This window comes from Cervus elaphus, chromosome 12 (assembly GCF_910594005.1).
Source record: "Cervus elaphus chromosome 12, mCerEla1.1, whole genome shotgun sequence".
NCBI lineage: Eukaryota > Metazoa > Chordata > Mammalia > Artiodactyla > Cervidae > Cervus > Cervus elaphus.
In genome coordinates, this window is record NC_057826.1 from 89,733,506 (window position 1) to 89,756,581 (window position 23,076).

Here is a 23,076-nt window from a genome sequence, read left to right on the forward strand (position 1 = left end):
CATTCCAGTGTAGCGTCAGTGTATTTCCTTTGAGGCAAATATTTTTAAAATCAAAGGGTATTAAGAATAATTAATACTCAGGGGTTACAATGTTTTGTGGGGCAGTAAAAGTTCTGAATAGAATATTAAAGGGGCATGCATCTTACACAGTAGTATTCAATTGGCAAAGTTTCTTCATATTTTTCTGTACAATGTTATGGAAAATCCTGAATGAACTTTTTGGCCAACCCAATATAATAGTAGATTGAATAGAAGTATCTATCATCTATGAATGAAAGTATTAAATACTGAACTGATTTGAGAATGATAGAAATTTGGTTAAAAAAAAAAGGAGGGGGGAAGGACATTCACTCTTTTATTTCACCTCAGCCACATGCACCTTTGGTTCTATTTCTGTGCATTGGAGGATAAGAGGTGGATTTCTAATTCTCTCAGTAAGAAAATTCTGGAAATTTCTTTTCCCTTTAAATACTGCTGCCTTCTCCTTTAAAACTTAAGCGTACTTGTGTCTTTTTAAATAGAAACTGGGATATAGAAATTTCGTATAAGACTTAGCAAATTATAGAACACAACTAAGAATCAAATACATCCAAGATAGTCTTATTGGTTTTTTTTTAAATAGCTTAAGAAATTAAGGGTTTCAAAGCAGCCACACCAATCCAAGAATGTTTAGAAAGAAGCATGAACTCTTTTCTAACACAATGAGTAGTCATTTATTCCAGTGATCTTACATCTTCAGGTTTGAGTTTTCAGAGTAGGTATTACCAGGAGAACATATAGTTCTCAATCTAGGAAACCCTGACAGAGTTTGGAAAATCTCTTTTTCTTTATTAGATCTTTTTGTGCTCAGTTGCTTACTCATGTCTGACTCTTTGTGACCTCATGAACTGTAGCCCACCAGGCTCCTCTGTCCATGGGATTTTCCAGGCAAGAATGCTGGAGTGGATTGCCATTTCAAGACCATTGTTCCCTAGCCTTACTGACTGGAGGCATTTAAGTGGATCCAGCCTAGAGCAGAATGGAGAGAGCCTGGTACCAATCCCTTCTTGGCCTCCCCATTGGTCTGAATGCTTCTTAGTGGTGGAAATGGGTCAGAAAAGAGGGAACAACTCTGGAACTCTTGACAGCAGGACTCTGAGCTTTGAATGTTTACTGATCTGGTCCCATAGGACTGATTTTCTAAGGAGAAATATAAAGGAATAGCAAAGTCCCTATAGCTGAAATGTCCCTTAGCAGTGTTTTTTCAGTGTGTGGTTTTCAATTAATGGTCATAAAATCAATTTAAAAGGCCTTAACCAGCATATTTTATTCATGAAATAGGACAGAAAGGAATAGAATTAAAAAATACCAGAATGAATCACATTTTATTTCAATGGTTGTACATGTGCCTTACCGGGTCATTATATAAATTGTGTTTCTTATTAAGGGCCATTTCCAAAAATCTTGAAAGTCACTTTCGTATAGCACTTTGTCTTACTTGTCTGGTTGCTACACCATTAATGACAGCTCACATCTCATCCTCCTTGCCAGCCTGTGAAAATTTTAAAGTAGGACTAATGTCCAAATTATTTTTTCTTGGCCATAGTGATTTCCTTAATACTGTGTACCTGGTGGGTGTTTGGTAAACCTGTTTAAGATTTACTCATTATTCATTTTGCTTCCAAGTTTTAAATACATACTTTTAAAAAATTGTCAGGTGTTATTTATAATTGTTTTGTTTAGTTCCTATCAATCTTGACGCGTAAGCTGGCATTTGTATAACCATTGCCTTTTAACCATCTTTTCCTTAGTTTTGGAACTGTGGCCCAAGCCTAGAGGAAGTCACTAAAAACGGTTTCCATTGAGGCTACTGTGCAGACTTGAACTTGTGTTTTTCGAAGAGCTCTCTCAGCTGCTGCTCGGTTGTGGCTTCCTTCTGCTGCATAAGCTCGGCTGTTCCCTTGGTCACTCCCCAGGCGTCCGGCTTTGACATGGAAGGGTTGTACGGCCTGCCTGAGGCTATCCGAAGATTCTCCCAGTATTCCTTCCTGGCCCTGGGTGAACAAAACACACAGAAGCCTGAGGGTCTGTCTCTGGGCTGAGCTAGAACCTCTCTCGAGAGTGTGTCCTCTGAAACACGTCTACCTATTCTTTTTCCTCAGAATCTGTAGGTCGAAAATTACTTTGAATTCCTTCTTTTCATGTGCACATAGGTTCAAAAGCTACGGATTTGGAACAAGGACAGTTTCTAAGTTACGTCGCCTCCCCGTCCTCACTTTCTGGCTCTGCCTCCTGAGCCACCTATGCCCACATTCGCTGCTCTTCCCAAAGCCAGTGCTGCGTCTGCACCCTCAACCCGGAGATCCCGCCTCTGCCTCCTTGCTATTTCCATCGGCTCCTAGTTCTAGGCCTTGCCTGGTCTGGTCTCTTGCAGAAAAGACTTCCTCATAGGTTTCCCTGTCTCCAGCCTACTGAAACTTGCAAATTGAACTTGGTCTCAGACCCTTCAGGCTCCTCACTGCCTTGGGATAAGGTCATCCAGACCTCGTGAGTGTGAACAGAGGTCACCTCCTGTCTGGATGTGTGTCTCCTACCAAATTCTGAATCTGAGGTTCTCAGACTTCTAATGTCTCAGCATACCGTTCTCTTGGCACTCCCACCCAGTGCTTCCCTCTCGGCTGTTCTCCTGCCTGGGAATGTAACTCGTCCTTCAGAACTCAGCTCAGATGCTAGCTCTGTGGGAAATCCTTCACCAGCTCTCCCGCTTCCCCCCCTGTTGGCCGTTAGTGCAGACCCCCAGCACCTGTGTACATCTTCATCCTTAACTGACTATGTCAGGTGAACTTGGCTATTTATCTCTCTGCCTACTAGACTTGGAGACAGGCCTGTGCCTTGTCCAGGTTGCTCCTTCGGCATCTATAACAGTGTCTGACACAGTTTTGTTGAACTAATGTTGGTCAAAGAGACTGAAACTGCTGCCTCTGCTTGGGGGACAGTTTCTACCCACTTCCTTCTTCTGTGGAAATCTACCTAGCCCTTCAAAATCTAGCCCCAAAGTCCCTTCTTCTACATCATCTACTAGGTAGAGATAGTTATTCTCTTCACTTCATTGTTACTTTTTTTATCCATGCCTCTACTATATATACATCAGCTTTCTTCTCCATTTCCCCCAGTAGACTGTGAGAGGCTCTAAGCCAGGGACTGCAGCCTTTCATTTCTATATTCCTAGTACCCTGCACATTGCCTGATGTGAAAATCTATTTGTTTATTGTTCCTCATCCCCCATGGAATGTAAGCTCTGAGAGCAAAGACCTTTTTTAATCTCATTCACCACTGTCTTCCCAGCTCCAAGGATTGTGCTTGGCACAGAATAAGCAATTAATATTTGTACTTGAATCCTAACAACTGATTCACTGTTAGTGTCCACCACATATATGGTGCTTTCCAAGAGTGTGAAATCACATTTTTTTGCAACTTACATTATTTATATTCTATATTCTTAAAGCTTTCTTCAGAAATCACTCCGTAAAGCTAAAGTTACAAATATTTCTGTGAGAGAATTTGAAGAGGCTAAGTGATTCTTTGTCATTACACTGCAAATTGGCGGTACTTTTTGTAATGACTTCACTTGGATATATTCATAATTTGTGTGAGTTTGGTTTGGCAAATACAGTTTAAGGTTCTTACCTGGCTCTAATCCAGGGTTTGGTGTGCATGTCCAAACCACTTCCCCAGCTGCCATGTTTTTCTGAAGCCGGTGGCAAAAATCCCCTCTCCGGGGCCAGCTCCTCTGCAATTGCCCTGATGTGGTAGGGTTCAAATCCACAGCACCCGCCTATGTACCTGACCCCCAGGTTGTAGGCCTCTCTGGCGTACTTTTGAATATCCCATCTGGTTGCAACTCTGGGTTCCAGTCCTGTAGTAAATGATGCTCTGCTTCAGTAAAAATATTCAAAATAAATAGCTACAATAAATGTTATTTTCAGTAAATGAATTAGATAAGATCTTATATTTCTGAAAAGATTTCAGTTCCTAACTTTTAAAAATGATTCGCTACCTTGCATTGACAGGCCCAGTTTAAACAGCTGTGACAGTAGGACTGCAAGATGGCTCCCAATGATCTCTGCCCTCTGATGGTCTCACCCCTGTGGGATCCTTCCTGCATTGTATCAGGCTGGTCTGTGAGACCGATAAAGTATGGTGGAAGGGATGGCTTGTGACTTCTGAGGCTAGATCATTAGAAACATTAGGCTTTCTGCCTTGTTCTCTCTTGGATCACTCATCCCAGGGGAAGCCAGTGGCCACACTGTGAGATGCTCAAGTATCACAGTGGAAAAGCCCATGAGCCAAGAAGCTGAGCGGTCCAGTCAACAGATAGCAAAAAACTTACCCCAACTCCCAACAGCTAACTAAGAAAGCTTGAAAGAGCTCCCATCAGGCCTTCAGATGACTATAACCCTTGCAAGAGTCTGTAGTGCAGCCTATTAAGAGACTCTGAGTTAAGCACTCCCAAATCCATGACCCACAGCTACTATGAGATAAAAAAATATTAGCTGTTTAAAGACACTAAATTTTGCAATAATCTCTTCTACACCAATAAAACCACAAATGCCTCGCCATTCTTCCTCTGTGGTTCTTCTAGACTGATGATTTTACAGAGTCCCTCTAGAATATGAGATAAGGACCCTAGAATGAAATAGTAGGTTGGCCAGGCCAGGCTCACCTCTGGCTTGATTCTCCAGGTAGACGCACGCCCGCTTCCCATTCAAGCTTTATCCCTCTTAGACTGCAAGGGTTCCCCCCACATTATCTGCTTTGATCTCTTCATTCAAATCTGTTACACAGTAACCCAGTGATGGCACCTTCCCTCTGCTCCCCCCCACAACTCAGATATAGCTAGAGTATTCAAGCAGCATTCAAAATAAGAGAAAAGTATATTGGTGATAACTTGGTCTAACCTTATTTATCTGATGAGAAAATTCAGATCTGGATGAACTAAGGAACTTTGCTAAGGTTCTGCCATTTAGCAACAGAGCTAGAACCAGAAGCAGAGTCTTCACTGATCCTGCTTAGGAGGGCATTCTTTTTACCAAACTCCATGTGTGATGAATTGGTTGTCTACCTAGGTGTTGACTCACCTTTGATTTTACCTTTAGATCAGATTTACCTTTTTTGCTTGCTGGTCCTGTGTTTCCTAATGTCTAATTTAAAAGTTTGGGAGAGCAGTAGGGCCAAGAGTTGAGGAGATATGCTGCCATCGTTTTACCATGATAAAGCTCTATGGCCAGAGGTTTATTTGGAATTTGTCAAACATGAAGACCCTGAGATGATGTATAAAATGGCTTTCTTACCAAAGGGGAATTCTGGCAGGTCAATAAATCCCTGCTTGCCGCAGTCGGGAGTGTGGTAGGCCAAGGGCTGACTCATCAAGTGGGCTTTCAGTCCCGCAGCCTCCAAGCCTTCTTTCATGAGCTTCACTGTTTGTAAGCTAATTGTGGGGTCAAAATGGCAGTTCACCCCCACAATGGAAGCTCCTGCAAGTGGAAGAACAGTTTAGTTTTAGAGATTCACCAGATACCAGGAGGCCAACTCTGAGTCAGGGAGCTTTAATTTGGCATAGTGAATTAGAAGGATAGCATTTGGTCCCTGCAAACTTATCTTACCCTTGGGCAAGAATGACTACTAACAGGCAGCAAATGCTTTCTCTGAAACGTGCTCTGAAGAGTGGTACAATTGAAATGTCATTTATAAGCACTTGGCTGTCCATCTTTTTTGGAAAATAAAACCAAACATTATTAGAGGTTTTCTTAACTTCAAATTTTAATAGTCATTTTTTTTCAATCTTTGACATTATATTGAAAAGCATGATAATTTTTCACTACTCCCAGCTGCCCAGTGGCACCTGTGGTGACCATACCACTCATCTGAGGAATAAATCAATGTTCCCTTTCACCAGGCCAATTTAAAGCATTATTGAGTTTCTTGGGCATAAAAGCAGAATGAAATTTAGGAAAAGGTTTTGCTGAAACTTTCATGTAAATGAAATCATACAATATGTGTCCTTTTGTAACTGACTTATTTCACTTAATATAATGTTTTCAAGGTTCATCCCTGTTGAAGCATGTGTCAGAATTTCATTCATTTTTATGGCTAAGTAATGTTCCATTGCATACACACACACACACACACACACACACACACTGCATTTTGTTTATTCATTCATTAGTTGGATACTTGGGTTGTTTCCACCTTCAAAAAGGACTTTTTTTGGATGAACTCACGGCCTAGGATTTTGCATCTTGGATATACAGTTATCAAGAACAAGGAAAGGAAGGACTCTTTCTGGCTATAATGAGAGTGACACCAACATCTACATTACCAGAGCAGCAGAGCTGATGCTGCACGCTATGATCTCAGTGTTCAGTAGCAGACATCTCAGTAGTCCTCACAGGCCTGGGCCCGCAGTTTGCTCTTCATTCTTGTTCCAGTCAGGCCTCATTCCCCATCATTCCTCTGAGTCAGTTTTTGTTAAGGGCACTGATGACCTCCATCTTGCCAAATCCAGTAGTCCCTTCTCTGTCCTCATCTGCATCAACGTCTCAGCCACTTTCATCCAAGTGGCACTCTCTCCTTCAGCTCCTTCAACACTCCCCCTCTCTTGGCTTCTGAGAACTTCCCTTGTTCTCTAAGTATTGCTCCTACCTGCCTGGCTGCCTTTTTAGAGTGCTATGTGCTAACCCCTCCTCAAGGCTGAACCTTTCAGCCCTGCAGTGTCACAGGATTCCACTGGGCCGTCTTCTCTTCTGCGTCTACACTTCCTTTTCTACCCCGGGCTCTCAATACCATCTACATACACAACTCTCCCAAGCTTCTCTCTCTAACCCTGACCTTTCCATTGGATTCCAGGCTGGTATATTCAACAGCTTACTGAACAGGGTCACTTGGATCTTGACTACTTTCTTTTTTTGGATATTCTGCAGTCAGAGTTTCTCTTTCTTTTCTTGACTTCATTACACTAATGAATTAATCATATGTTGGCTATTTGTTGGATGTCATTTAGGCACAAAGGTCCTTGTAAAGGGTTATGAAGAAATATAAATATACGACACCAAAGATTTTCTAATTTAGCACAGGGTTTCCAAAGGTTTGCTCTATGAAAATAAGGTTCTATGAACAATTACATTAGGAGTAGTCTTTTTTTTCCCCCCCCAACTGTAGCCCCTTCCTGGAGACTGCAAATATATATGAATATGTCAAAGGCTCTGAGAAGTTCTGCAGTCAAGAGACTGCTTCACTTGGTTTAAAACTGAATTTTCTACCTCTGTGTAACTGCAGAACCCTATTAAGAGTCTCACAGGTTAGAAAATGTCTTTTTGAGATAAAAGAAAAAAAAGAAAATGTCATCTGAGGATACTACAAATGTGTGGTAAAAATAGAAAGTGTTAAAGCTGCTGAGAGGAGGAAGTGATCACTTGGGGTAGGAGTGACTATGTAAGGACATACGAAAGTTGGACTAACAACACCGGAAGATGGACTTGATTGTGAGATGGATACTAAGAGCCTGTATGTGCTGGGTGGTATGCTGGGCACAGGGTACTCAGTGTTGAGTCAAGCGGACATAAGTCTCTGCCCTCTGGGATTTTACAGTCTAGTGAGAGACCCAGACATTTAAGACATAAACAAATGAGATATCTGGGTAAGTTCTAAGTTCTATAAAGGATATAAACAGGGTACAGTGACGGCAAGCACTGTGGCCACTAACTCCGAATAGACAGGCGAGGAAAGGATGAGACACAGGCCAAGAATCCCTGCCAGCTAACAACTGGGAGGATGAGGGCCTCCTCTGATCTTTTTGAAACATGTTAACTTGGTTTCTCCCCCCATTTCTTTTTTTTAAATTTTAATTTTTGGCTGTACTGGGTCTTCATTGCTGCATGTTGGCTCTCTCTAGTTGTGGCAAGGAGGGGCTACTCTTTGTTTCCAGCTTCTCATTTCAGGGGTGGCTCAGACGGTAAAGAATCTGCTGCCTACAATGCAGGTTCCATCCCTGGGTTGGAAAGGTGCCCTGGAGATGGAATGGAACCCACTCCAGTATTTTTGCCTGGAGAATCCCACGGACAGACGGGCCTGGAGGGCTGCAGTCCACGGGGTCTCAAAGAGTTGGACATGATTGAGCAACTAAGACTTTCCCATTGCTTGCTGCAAAGCACAGGCTCTAGGTGCATGGGCTTCAGCAGCTGCGGCACGTGGGCTCGGTCGTTGCTGTTTGCAAGCTCTAGGGTGCAGGCTCTGTAGTTATGGCTCATGGGCTTAGTTGCTCTGCAGCATGTGGGATCTTCCTAGGACGGGGATCAAACTGGTGCCCCTTGCATTGTGAGGTGGATTCTTAACCACCAGACCACCAGGGATGCACTCTCCTCATTTTTTGTATTTATAATCGGAAATTCAGGTTCTACAATGTCAACCTAAACCTAAATAATTGTAATTATTAGTGACAAATATGAAATAACTTTCATGACATATCAAGAGAAAGATGAGAAATTAAATTAAATTTTGATTGGTCAGATAAGACTAGCCTATCAAAATCTCTGCTTCACAGAGTGAGTCAGACTCTTCCATAGACACTGTGCTATTCGTCAGGTTTAAAATGAGGCAGCTTTGAAAACAGTCTGTGAATTTTCCCTAACTGAAATGAAACCCAATATTAGGGATGGAAATTATAGAAAAAGATAAATTGAATACTCAATATTTCATATCAAAGGATTTTAAATTTTATGATACTAATTACAAAAAGTTAAGCATACCAGTAATTTATGGAAAATGGAAAAACTTTGGCAAAGGGGGCAACCATCTTGAAAGATATTAATATCTAAAGACCTCAACTTGAGATAAATTTAAAATAAAACATAATTTGTCCTAATACTCTTTATGATCTACCAAAATTCTTCTCATTTCTAGGTATTAAACCTTCAGTGTAGATCTAGTTGCCCCTTTCAAAAGGCTGATGGGTGTACATTTTTTTGTTTTTTTACACTTTTTCTCTTTGAGACGCAATAATGTATCAGCATTCTTAAGAAAGTAAATGAATGATTTTCCTGTAACAAAAGTAGTATATAGTGATTCATAGATGGACCTGTGTTTGTATGTCGTTTAAAAGACACACTAGTTGCAAGCCAATCAAAATCTATCATCACCTGCTTTAACCAGGCGCACCGCACACTCGCCGGGGGTCACGCTGTGCAAGTCTCCCTCTGGGCCGATGCACAGAGTTGCCGCCACTGGTTTCCCTGATGCTTTTAAGGCTTCAACTGCCCATACAGCCTCTTCAACGTGTTCAAAATACTGAAATAAGTTAAAGTCAAAGTACTTTTAATTTTGTTTCTCCCCAAATAATTTGAAAACTTATCCTATTGCATATAACCTAATTATCCCCAGATGAGTGTTTCTTAATCTCTGAGTTGTGATTCATTGGCATTTAAAAAACAGAATAGAATGGTGATTTCTGTGAATTGCATTCCAAAGGTTTGAAGAATGCTATATTACATCAACTGAATCACATTTAGTTGAAGCCCTAAATTGGAAGAAGTTTTCGAAAATAAATATTACTGGTACTAATCGTGACTGGTACCTAACTCCAAATGGTCCTCGTGAGAGTAAAGGCATGTACTAAGTGTACTCGTTTCACTTTTGATAGTATCTATTTACCTCTGCGATCAAGAAGTCCACGTTCTTCCTCATGAAGACCTCTAACTGTTGCTGAAAGACTTTTTTGACTTCAGTTTCACTCTTGCAGCTAAGGTACGAAGGTGTCTGGCTCACGCCCCCTGCTACCAAAGCATCTCCTTCATCAGCCACTTGCCGCGCAATGTCACAAGCGGCTTCATTGACTTTCTGCCCCTAAAAAGGGTGAATATATGGTATGGTTACGTTAGCATGTGAAATTGAAGCAAAATTGTTATTCAAATGTCTACATCTCAGTTGTATGTTACAACAGTGATTTTATTTCAGAAAATGAGAGTGATGAAATAGTTCAGTGTTTACGGAGTTTAACAATTTGTAGTAACAACACTACCAACAACAGTGACGAAAAAAATAAATCTTACGATGGTATTTAGGGATATTACATTATACCAAAGATCTGTGAGAGGGTAAAAGTCTTTCTGTAAAAGAATCTGGTATCTTCTGGAACTTCTCTGGTGGTCTAGTGGTTGACTCCGCACTTCCACTGCAGGGGGCATGAGTTCAACTCCTGATCAAGAACTAAAATCCCACATGCTGCAACGTGTGGCCAAAATAAGCAAATATATAAAAGGATCAGATATCTTCCAATGCTTAAACTGCAGTTAGAAGAATACCTAGCAAATAGTGGTGGTGATGATGATTTGCTTTTTTAATTAATAAAAATAAATGAATTAAAATGACTACAGAATTCATGACTTTTTGTCATTATATATTTTATCAATTAACAGATAAATGTATCACAAGTAAGGTCTTTTTGAAGTATTTAAACCTTAAAAACTGACTCTTGTCCTCAAAATATCACACAGATGCATGGAATTTTAGAATTACTTTTTCATTTTAGAGATGAAGAAGTTGTTGATTTGACGGGATAGGTAAATGGTTTGCCCAACATCACACAGGTAACTGTAGCTCAGCTAGGAATATTCTAGATTTGCTGACTCCTGCCATATATGATATTTCTCCTATACTGTCACATTAAAAAACTGTAAAGATCAAAGAGTTTGTAAGGATACTCACTCAACAACTTAGTCAAAAGACTTGGAAAATCATTAATAGTTAAATACTTCTTTGATCTGCTTCATTAAATGCCTTTCTGTTAATTTGGGGGACTCTAGCTAAGACCTAAGAATATTATTCACACATATCTCGTTTCTTTTTAAAACAAAACGAAACTCTAACAAGGCTCAACATTTTTTTCTACAGGAGCCTTGTTGATGACACAGGTGCCTAAGACACAGTATGGTGTTACTCACAGATATTTTCTCTGCAACATAGTTTCCCCTGTTCTCCAGCTTGTCTTCACTGGCGTAGAAGGTGAAGGTCTGCATGACATTGGAGCCAGCTCTGAGGAACTCTCGATGAAGTTGGCGAACTGGGAGATTGAAAGATATTCTTTGCTATCAGTTTATCAGCCTGTGATTCTTTCAGAAGGCTCTTAGATAAACAAACATGTAAATATGCGCTTAAATTCCTGGTTGTCTGGCATTTGCTCATCCTGGGGGACAATGAGGGGTAGATATGGAGTCTCTTGCTGGGAGCAAGAGATTATCTCTATCAGCTTTGTGGGGTGAAGGGAAGAGGGAGGTCCCACAGAGGAGGAATCATCTCAGCGATTTTGCTAGGCAGCGATTTTGCTAGGGAAGGGCATTCCCTAGAGAGGGAACAGCCCAAGCGAAGATAAGGAAGCAGGAACAGCCTTGGCATTTGGGGGAATGACAAGCAGCCTGGATGGCTGGGGCTGAGGATACGCTGGAGAAGTCGTGGGAGACAGACTTGGAGAGGTGGGCTGCCAGACAGAGTGCAAATGACCTTGCACATCATCCCAGGGAGTCTAGGCTCCAGACCATAGATATTGGGGAAACATCAACAGTTTTAAAGCAATTGATTAATATGATTAGTTCATTTTTTTTGAAAAATAATTCTGATAGCAGAGTTGGAGTAAGGTTACCAAGCTAGGTCCACAGATGAATACCATGTGGAAAAGCTTTCATGGCTGCAGGAAATATAGTGGGAAGTTTTTGTTTTCCATTTAATCAAATGTATGCAATTTAAAGAGTTATCCATTATCCTTTGCTCTAAAGTAGTGGTCCTAAACTCTGATTGCCCATTACATAACCCTGCAAGCTTTATGAATGTTAGGGTCAAATCCATGTATATTCTAATTTAATTGGTTCAGGGTAGGGCACAGGCAATTTTTTGGAAAGGTTTCCCAACTGATTCTTACTTTTGGTTTTGTTGAGCATCACCATTCCAAGAGAGCAGAGGGATGTTCCTTTTATAAAACAATAGTGAGACTCGGTGTTTTGTTTTTGTCAAGAGAAACAACTGGGCAGAATAAGAAGTCAGCAGTTGTATTTTGAACACTAAAATTTATTTCTAAATTTCAGAGGCCTGTAAAATCCACAGGTTTGGGTGCAACCACATTAGAGTCTAAAAAATTACTAGGACACTGGTGTTCTTAGTCCTTCAGGGGCTAAGACTGGAGATTAGTCTGGTGGCTTTGCAGCCTAGATGCCTAGTGGAATACCAAGAACATAGGAAGCATTTTTGTTTGTGTTTGTTTATAAATGGACTTAAAGGTGAGGCCAAAAAAACACACACAAAAAACTGTAATGTATGTCAGAAAATGGATTCCTGAGTTTGAAGCCAAATCTTTGCTTTTAAAATCGTGGAAACTTTAGTTCTCAGTGGGAACTTGAAAACATTCATAAATTAGGGCGTTTCAAAGTTGTTTTAATTCGTAACAGAACCAACTGAAAACCCTTACGTAGAATAATCGGGAAAACACAGTGCTGTGGCAGGAGTAGGGGAGAAGGGACTACAGGCTTGGTTCCTGTTCTCCGTGACAGAATGGCTTATAACAAGTCCACCCTGGTGGTCCTTCGACGGATTTCCAGAGACTGTACAACACAAAACGAAAACCCTGGGGTAGTGTGCAAATTGTTTGCATGTACAAACATGTTATGATTCTCAGAGGGCCTATAAGTTTTATCAGATTTTTCCAGAGGGCAGTGATTCAAAAAGGTGAAGGCAACTTTCACTTTTAATCGCTTTGATTATTCCTTCATGCTTCTTAAAAAAGGAGAGCTTCTCCAAGTGTGACCTTACTAGGTTCACCTGGGAACAAATATTCAGATTCCTCAAACCCTTCCAGACCCAAATTCATTTCCCAATACAATGCTAATTCCACACAGTGCAAGAGCCACAGCTTTTGGCATAAACTTTAGTAGGAGAATTAGTCTGGTGATTTCTGCATATCCTTTCAATATCTATTTTCTGTTTCCTGTCATCATAAAACTCTTGAGCCTTCATCCTCTAACCAGTAACATAGGATGTGACTGGTTCCTACAACAATGATACAACCTATACTAATTATATTCATTCTATAGCTTTAAACTCTCCATTATACTAGTCTCATTTTAGCATCATAGTAGCTAAATATTACCAAGTATGTATTATACTTGACATACAATGTAATATACAATATTATATAAGTATATATGTGTGTATATATGTATATGCATATATACATGATCATATATGTATATGATCCAGATATATATGTATAGAGCGTAGCTATTACCTTGTAAATTTTCCTGAGAAAGGCGAGTCTTTGGAATTCCACAACTAACTCTAAAAAGTCAAAAAAATTTTGCACTATTTCTTCACTGGGATAATAAATTTGTAGCAAAATCACTTGGGAGCAAAGTGACTTGAACTAATGTGAGGATATTTATAATTGTATTCCATTTAGAGTGAGTAGTCATATATATTGATGCAAAAAGGAGTATTAATGTGTTTGATGGGGGCTGGGGGAGCACTTTAGACCCTAAAGAGAATGTTACACAGTATGTAGCATATCTAATGTATTAACTTTCTAAAATTTCCTCAAATTCTGGATTCTAAGACACATTTGGCCCCAACAGGGCTTGGATAAGAGATGGTAGATCTGTAGCGTAACTTTCCTTTCCTCACTGCTTACAGCCCCCAAAAGTTAAGCCCAGGCACCAATCCTACAAAAATGTTTTGGGTGCTGTTCAGTTTGCAGGGAAACTTATCAGAATCGATATGAATTCCAGCTATCACCCAGTCAAAATTAGAAAAGCGCCTGCAGAAAACAAACTCATTTGCATAAAACAGCATGACACTGACCACTCTCTCATTTGAGCACGAGTGTGCGTGCGTGCTGAGTCCCCTCAGTCGTGTCTGACTCTTTGCAACCCCGTGGGCTGTAGCCCACCAGGCTCCTCTGTCCTGTGGGCTTCTCCGGGCAAGAATATTGGAGTGGGTTGTCATGCCCTCCTCCAGGGGATCTTCCCAACCCAGGGATCAAACCCATGTCTCTTATGTCTCCTGCATTGGCAGACGGGTTCTTTACCACTGGCGCCACCTGGTTTTAAATACCTTTCACCCCTCCCCTCCTTGAACAGGTTAAATACATCTGAGGTCCTATGAAATGTTTCTATGAAGATGCATTACAAGCAGGAGATCTGTCTTGTCTGATGCATCCTGGAGTTGCACTGGGGTTGACAGAGTTTGAACTAGGCACTGGCAGACCTGAATATATGGGATGTCAATCTGTAGCAGAACGGATTAAATCTAATAACTCAGAATTATGGAGTTTTCATTAATTCTTGAAAAAGCAGGCAGCTCCCAGAAGAAAAAGTAGAGCAAATGCTCAGTACATTTAAATAAGTTTAAAATATTCAAGACACAAATGGCTAAGAGATCAAACGTGCTGTTTCTGCATTAATAAAATCAAAGGAAATCAGAGCAATTTCTCTTGAACTCCTCTAATGTGTAACTTTAAAAAAGAAAATGTGACTTACAGAATTGAAACTTGCAGTTGAAACAAGAGTCTTATTTTGTTTTCAAGGCAGAGTTTGGGCAAAGGTAGTTTATTGTTAATGTCAGTTTGGCCCAAGAAATATTTCATTCTGAGTTTACCCCAGCACTCAAACCTTAAGAAATATAACATGGATATATTAGAAATCCTCCGTCTGAGGTCTTAATTATCCCACTGTGTTCCTTACATCCCTTTAATGCAGTGCTTCTGAAAGTGAGGTTCACCTTGCCATTATTTGGGGTCAGGTATTATAAATATGCAGGTTCCTGGACCCCCTCAAAACCTAATGAAACCAAATTTCTGTAAATGAGGGCTAGGAATCTATAATTTTTAACAAACTCCACTGGTGAATCTAAAATTTGAGATCTACTATTGGTTTAGCTTCCCAAGCCTCCTTATTTCACTTTTTTTTAATGGTAGAGCACACAGTATCATTTCTACTTTTATTTGGACATATAAAAGTTGTGTACATTTGCTAGATTTCATAGTGTGACTATAGCTCTTTTACTTTTGACACTTTTTAGGGACTGTGTGAATTGAACACATTTCTGTGCTTCTCTAGCAGAAATAGATGAGTACAACCGAGAAACAGACTGTTAAATCGCTAAGTCGTGTCTGACTCTCTCCGACCCCACAGAGCACAGCAAGGCAGGCCTCCCTGTCCTTCACACTCTCCCAGAGTTTGCCCAAACTCATGTCCATTGCATCAGTGACAGCACTCAACCATTTCCAAGAAGTAGATTAATACAGCCAAAAATATTAACAAGATAAGAAACAACTCAGTCAAGTGAATAATAACAATAGTTAATACTTGTGTTTAACATGCATCAGACACTATTTTAAATACTGCACATATAGTTTATTTAATCCTCATAACAAATTTATGAGGTAGATGTCAGTATTATCTCAGTTTATACACAGGGAAGCTATGTAATTTCCCCGAGGCCATACAACCTAGTGGCTGTGTCAGGATTTGATCCAGTTAGTCTGGGTCTAGAGTCTACTGGATCTGAAAGCTGTACTCTCTCTGATTAGGTTCTTCATTAGTTTCCATCCTTCATTTCTGAGTTCACGGAAACATGCTCTCCTTTACCATAAAAAAGCAACTGTTTATTATCGTATACAATATTCACAAGAACTCTAGCCTCCTCTGAAAGATTCAGATTCTTTCCAAGTGTTGATTGTTGAGACCCTCCTTAGGAAGTGCCTTAGGCCAAAGCGGGAGGGGAGATCAAGCTTGTATGTAGGGCTTGGTCTATTCACAGGGGGAGAACACAAACTAGCCCGCTTGCCTCAATCTGGGGCAACTCTGAGGGGCCTGTCCAACTCTGAAGCTCCCTGAGGGGTTGGCTGGAACCTCTGTTGCAACTCCTCACAGTTGAGCTCTTTCTGCTGCTCAATCCTGCTTCCCTTGCTCCCTTAGAGATACTGTTTCTTGAAAATACTTCCTAGTAGAACTCTTTAGCACAAATCTCCACTTCATAATATGTTTCCTGACTGGTCTGACCCGCAAGAGCTAAAGCCACAACCAGCCACGGGAAATTACTCTTCAAGCATTGTTCTGGAGTCAGATCCCATTCTGGCCAGCTGGAACACCCACCCATTCAGAGTTCTCAACCAGAAAAGTACTCTATTGCCAAAAGTTAAGATCTGATTAGGAAGAAATGGGACTTGAGGCCTGGAATAAAGACATAGTTGGATTAACCCATCAACCTTGAAAACCCCACATCCCCCTGAACTCTCTGGGCCTGTAGAAGTGGCCCATTTCCTCCCCTTTTAAAGATTAATCCTTCTCTATTGCTTAAGGATGGTACAGAGGCCCTGAAAGACAACATTTATTCCTTTCAGGCTGCATGCTACCTCCCTTCCTAGCCAAAAAGATTTGTAATCAAGAAAATAAAGTGAGAATAAGGTTTGTGGATACAGATGCAGCATAGGTAGATGGCTGAATTTAAATAGGATGGAGCTAGTATACAATGAATTTAACTAGTTGGCAAATACAGACTGGAAGAGGGCTTATCTGCAAGATGGTGACTGACGCTATATCATGGAACTTAAAGTGGGTTAAGGAAGGAAGGTGGACTTATGGGAAGAATGGGTAAAAGTCACTAAAATGAGAGATGAAGGACAGAGTTGTGATGAGATTGAAGAATAGGAGTACTACGAAGAATGAGCAGAAACGATAGGAGGGGGCGTGGTCAGAGAATGTACTTGTCCCTGAGATTTCAGAGGTGGGCAGCTGTTGATGATGGCAAGGCGTAGGAGTGGGTTGCTGAGGTGGGGATGGAGGAGAGTTTTGTTGGAGATGAGGAGGAAGTCAGGGTACTAATAGGAAGAGTGCTGGATGAATCACATGTATGGATGTTGGAGTCACCTAGAGTGTTGGAGGAGGTAGGTAGGGGCAGAGGAGAAGGAAGTGAGCCAGGTTCTAGACTCATCTAGAGCAGGGAGCAAGAGGTAGACACAGGTGACAGAAATAAGGAGGGGCCATTCGTATTTACCCAACAGGTGAATCTATATTTGTACACGGCACACTGCCCGGCAGGCAGTAATAAATACTTGGAGACCGTAGCATGGAGGCATCTGTCTGATGGCATGCTCCTAGATGTGGGTCAACACAGTGGTCTTTTATGAGAGCGTAAAATAGAGCAGTGCACCAACCTGCTTCTGGGTGTTCCACGGCGGCTTCTGGGGTCCAGGGCCCTGCCTTCACGTAGCCCCTCTTCTCCAGCGCGAAGACAAACCCTCCATCTCCGATGATGACCTCTCCAGAGTTCAGCCGTTCCAGGATGCCCTAATGTTGTGGGGTGGGGGGGGATGGAGAAAATGAAAAATGAATCATTTGAATTTTTAATACAATTTTCTACTCATTTCTACAATAGAACTTTTGCTCTCATGTTGTTGAGAAGTATTATTTCTTTAAATTCTCAGAAAATACATATATATTTTATTCAGAAATTTGTGACTATGAGGCAAACCATCAGAATGCTCATATAATAAAAGCTTGTGTATCCATGTATATGTGCCAGGGATGGGGGTTTTTCAGAACACACTAAATAGTATTTGAAGGATATTGTGGGAGGATGTTATGTTTGAATAAATATCTTCAGAAAGATTAAGTGAAAAGGTTTTGTTGTAAAGCCTCAAATGAATACTTAAGCACACATTCTTAAAACGGTGACTGTTAGTCTTTCTCCTTTTTCTATCAATAAACAAAAGAGAGGATTATGTTTTATAAAGAAGTTGAAGTGGCATATGATGCTACAAAAGCGTTTTGAGACTGAAAAGTCAAAATATATTTGGTGAGGACAGAAGGCAGAAGATACCACCACAAAGATGGCCAAATCAATTAAAGATTAATGTCTTTGGTGCTAAAATTCAGTTTCCATAACAGCAGCTGCATTATGCTGTCCAGAAAGTTGTAAGTATGCATGGCCTGCTCTCTGCAAGTGAGAGAACTGGGAAGAGACCAGTAAATAAAATATTTGTAAACTGATTTCCAGTCCAACTTGCATACCTATTCCATTTATTGTACATGCAATTATTACCCTGGTGTTAAAATAGCAACTTTGAACTTAATATTTTTAAAGTGATTTGTGAATTAGTAATATTCTTGTAGAATCATTTTTTATTTCAAAATATTATAAATTTAAAAATAAAAGGTTACTCTGATTTTGTGTGCGTGTATATGCTAAGTCACTTCAGTTGTGTCTGACTCTGTGATCCTATGGACTGTTGCCTGCCAGGCCCTTCTGTCCATGGGATTCCCCAGGCAAGAATACTGGAGTGGGTTGCCATGCACTCCTCCAGGGCATCTTCCCAACCAGGGATAGAACCTGTGTCTCCTGCAATGCAGGCGGATTCTTTACCACTGAGCCACCAGGGAAACCTCTCTCTGATTTTACAAACGAGGAATTAAAGTCCAGAGTGTCTGAGTAATTTACACAGTCTCCCAGGTCAGCCCCTAGAGGGCTCACTGATTATTTTACCCTCAAATAGTATCTAGATTTGATTTTAAATGGGAGAGAGGAGAGTGGGACAGCCCTGAAAAGATCATGTAAAGTAATAACCTGGAATGTACATACCTACTGTGTTCCATTTATTGCCATTAATGGTTAATAAATGCTGATGTAATGAAGGTTACAAAATCTGAGAGGCAGTCATAAGAATTTGAATGGCATCTTGAGTCCTTACCGCCTTCTGCCCCACCCCATGTGAACTCAACAGCTGGTGCTCAGAGAAAAGAAACATCTGATGTTTCTACTTTAAAGCAGTAAAACAGGAGGATGTGCTATCTGTTCTTCTTTGTTTAAATTGTGAAGTAATCTTACAGTTGCTTCACAGTGTCCTGTTAGTTTCTGCTGCACCTCAAAGTGAATCAGCTATACGTATACAAACATCTGCTCTTTTAGATTTCGTTCCCATTTAGGTCACCACAGATCGCTGAGTCGAGTGTCCCGTGCTAAACAGGAGGCTCTCATTAATTATCTGTTTTATACACGGCAGTGGACACATGTCAGTCCCAATGTCCCAGTTCATCCCACCCCACGCTTCCCTCCTTGGTAACCCTAAGTTTGTCCTCTACATCTATGACTCTATTTCTGCTTTGCCAGTATGTTTACCTGTACCATTTTCCTGGATTCCACATATATGTGTTTTCTATTCTTGGATAGCTTTTCCAGATAGAAAAAATTCAAGTATTGAAGTCCATGAGATAACAACTACAAAGTATAGAATTCATCACATGTAATTTCGAAATCCAAATACCTGCCATGATTACAATGTGTCTAAATGTCACATCTTAGAACTACAGCTTTGATCATTATGACCCAATTAATAAGAAAAATGGATATATTGCTAATCAGTACAGTTGTATAAAAATATGAACAACAGTCACATACATGAGATATGACTGGCTACAAATTTCATTTGGGCGAAATAATTCATACTTGGTTCAGTCACCTAGAAACTCTCACTGAGCTCCTGTGTGTGTTTTCAGACTTTAGTGCCACGGCATCTTCATGTGCAGCGTAGCTAACAATCTGATATTTGGTGGTGAAGTGGCTGGTGGTGATTCAGTTACCAGGCTGTACATTAATTTATTGAACAATTTCATCAGGAAAAACACTTAGATTCTACTGCATTTTAATTTAAAAATTTTATTTATTTTTAATTGGAGGATAATTACTTCACATTGTTGTGTGGGTTTGGATGAACCCAGAGCCTGTTATGCTTTCCTGGTGACTCAGACAGTAAAGAATCTCCCTGCAATGCAGGAGACCCATGTTCCATCCCTGGGTTGGGAAGATCCCCTGGAGGAGGGAATGGCAACCCACTCCAGTATTCTTGCCTGGAGAACCCACGGACAGAGCAGCCTGGAGGGCTACATCCATGGGGTTCACAAAGAGTCAGACTCGACTGAGTGAGCACATGGGAGGCACAGAGCCTCTTATACAGAGTGAAGTAAGTCGGAAAGAAAAAGCAAGCGTTGTTTATTAATACATATGTATGGGATCTAGAAAAATGGTACTGATGAGCCTATCTGCAGGGCAGGAATGGAGATGCACATGTAGAGAATGGACTTGTGCATTTTTAAATAACTTGAACTTCAGACATTTCTGTTCCTTTTTTTGTTTTAAAATGGAATGTGCTATGAGAAATTGCTCAAGACATTGTTTGTGAAAAGGTGTTGCAAAGCAGTGTTTAATATCAGACCGTTTTTGTTTAAAAAGTACATATTTGCTAGACAATAAACTCTCAGAATATGCATCAAAATGCAGCAGACACTGCTGTTAGTGGTGTTCCTAGCTGTTTACAACAAACAAGCTTTGTAACATATTTTAATTTTAACCAGAAGTGTGGACATGGTATTGTCCATATTTTAACAGTGACATAGGCGTGGAAACCAGCTTACCAAAGAAACGGTTTTCTTCTCCTTTTATGTCCATCTTGCTAAAGTAATCCTTTAAAATGTTTCATTTCGTGAGTTTGAGTTTGGGGAGTGGATTAGAATTTATGGCAATGCAAATGGGCCAAAGCAAAAATATTTTTAAAATCTTTATGGGAATCATCCTTTCCAGCCATATATTATTTTAGTAGATATAGGGATTGGGAAAAATTCTCTCTCTAATTGAACAGGTGACAGCCTATAAGCAATGGCCATCTCAACATCTTAAATCCTTGGACTTCATGGCATTAAAATTTTTTAATTGCATTTTTTTTTCCTTATGTGGAGGTATTTTTGAGGTGGGATCATCCCTTTAGAAACTAGGTACAACCCATTTCTAGAAGGCTGCTGCTGCTGCTGCTAAGTCGCTTCAGTTGTGTCCGACTCTGTGCAACCCCATAGATGGCAGCCCACCAGGCTCCCCCTTCCCTGGGATTCTCCAGAGGGATGACTGGCAATGAATTTGTCCTCACGGGTATAGTTGGCCAGCACTGTCTCCTTCCTTGCCATTCCCTGGCCTCTGCCAGGCATGGGGCCGGGTGCTTTGACACCCAAGGGGCAAGGATACTCCCTGCCTCCGTCCTTCTCATCCTGCATCCAGCTGTAACCTTGTTATCAGTCCATCCACCCATCCATCCACCCCTTCCCTCCCCGACTCCCCGGCCTCCCACCCCCACCCCAACTCCGCAACACCCAACTAGAAGAAGGCCTGCAGTCTGGAAGGAAACACTAGTCCCAAGGGAACAGTGGGCTTCTTACTGGATTTTTATTTTAAAAACTCAGCAGTCCTTTCTCAATATCTTAGAGCCATTGTGCTTAATTTTTCTTAAACAGTCTTTTTGAGGCCTGCACGGTACACTGTTCTGTGATTTCCGAATCCAAACTGCCTGTGAAAACTTACCATTATCCAGCCAATGCCAGAGCCTTAGGACTGGTGAGAACCTTGCAGGGTCGGGTCCCCAAGACGAAACGGTTGGAGCCTAGGCTCGCGCCTTCTCTCGCTAGGAGCGCCGAGGGGTGCGCGCAGACCTGGAGGAACCCAGGGCGCGCAGCAGGCGACTCCAAGTCCCACCTCCCACCGCCAGAGGGGAGGGAAGTCGCACCTGTGGGTCTAGGAGCCGCATCTGGGGAGTGCTCTGGTCTTGGGGTGCAGGACTCAGAGCTTTAGGGGTGCTCTGGAGTTGGGGGTCACATAGCTCTAGAGGGCGCTGTGGTCAGGGGACAGGGGTCGGGGCTCAGAGGCGCCTTGGTGTTCTGGAAGCAGCAGTTCTGGGGGCCCTGGGCTCTCTCCAGGCTGGAGGGTGGGGCGGGGCTGGGGGGCTTCTGCTCTCTCCAGACTGGGGTGCGGGGCTGGCCGATCTAAACCCTGAGCACCCTTGGGTCCCCCGCACACTCACCTTCTTGGCATTTTTGCCGCCAGCCGGTGCCATTTTCCTGGTGTCCCAGACCGCACCTAACACGGTGGATGGATGAGGAGAGTGCTTCCCCCTGCGAAGCCAGGAGCCGCGGCCGGGTTCTTTATACCCGCTGCTCCGGGTGTGGGTTTCCCCAGCCTCTGTGCGGTCCAACAAGGGCCTTGGGCGGGGAACACGCCCACCAGCCCTTTATCCTTGCCTGTCGCTGCTTGGGAACTTGTATTAGGAGTTGGTGATCGAAATTATTCTCCCAAATGGGTGAACTTATCCGGAAGAAAATTAGAAAAATATAAATAAACAATGAGGTTGCCCCGCGCTCAGGTTTCAGACCTAATCTGAGCCCGACCCTTCTTTTCCTCTCGCAGGTCCTCGAACTCAGTTGATTTCTCCCTTGCCTGGGATCATGCCCCATTAGTCATGCACCTTCAGTCGCTAGGCCAGACCCCCAAGAATTCCATCCAATGCCCAAATATTTGTCAAAGGCCAAGGATACAAGATTATTGAATGGGGATTATTGAATGACTATAAAATGTGACCTCCAGTGTGATACACACCCAGTGGTTATGTATCTGAACAAAATATGACATTTACTGAAAGGTCCGTTACTAACCCTGCATTAGTGTGTGTGTGTGTGTGTGTGTGTGTGTGTGTTCAAAATGAACTTTGCCCTTGTATCCAAACATGCCTTACAGTTTCTAATGATATCTTTGCAATATTTGACAAGGACAAACACTTGATGTTTATATATGATAGTGGAAATGTACTTTATAGACTTAAAAATTCAGTGTGAAAACTGTTTAAAAATGAACAGCATTAGAGAAACTGGAGGAAAACAGAAATGTTAACAGTAGTTATCTTTTGATGGTAGAGTTAGGTCTTGCTTTTATTTCATTCATTATGCTTTACTGTATTTGCCAAAATTTCTTTACAATGGGAACATACTCACTTTAAAATAATGAAAACATTACTTTAAAAAGTGTATAACATGACAATAAATAGCATAAAGAACAACTAAGAAGTCTGAAATAGAGTTCAGAAACTTTTACCTAAATACATAAAAGGTTTGTATGTGGAACAACACCTCTATTTGAACAAATGCAAAGAGGGAAATTACTGTAGTAAATGATGATTTAATACAAATAAAATGA

The 23,076-nt window shown here is 41.3% G+C and overlaps 1 protein-coding gene across 1 annotated transcript; it reads right to left on the minus strand.

The window, feature by feature from the left end:
- Positions 1-617: 617 nt before the first annotated feature.
- On the minus strand, positions 618-22,189 carry BHMT (betaine--homocysteine S-methyltransferase). The gene is made up of 8 exons (XM_043920903.1): positions 21,911-22,189; positions 17,228-17,360; positions 10,974-11,092; positions 9,685-9,876; positions 9,174-9,321; positions 5,331-5,513; positions 3,667-3,895; positions 618-2,033 (listed from the first exon to the last, which is right to left on the minus strand). Exons 1-8 carry the CDS (start codon positions 21,941-21,943, stop codon positions 1,847-1,849), a joined length of 1,224 nt encoding a protein of 407 aa, XP_043776838.1. The 5' UTR covers positions 21,944-22,189; the 3' UTR covers positions 618-1,846.
- Positions 22,190-23,076: the final 887 nt, after the last annotated feature.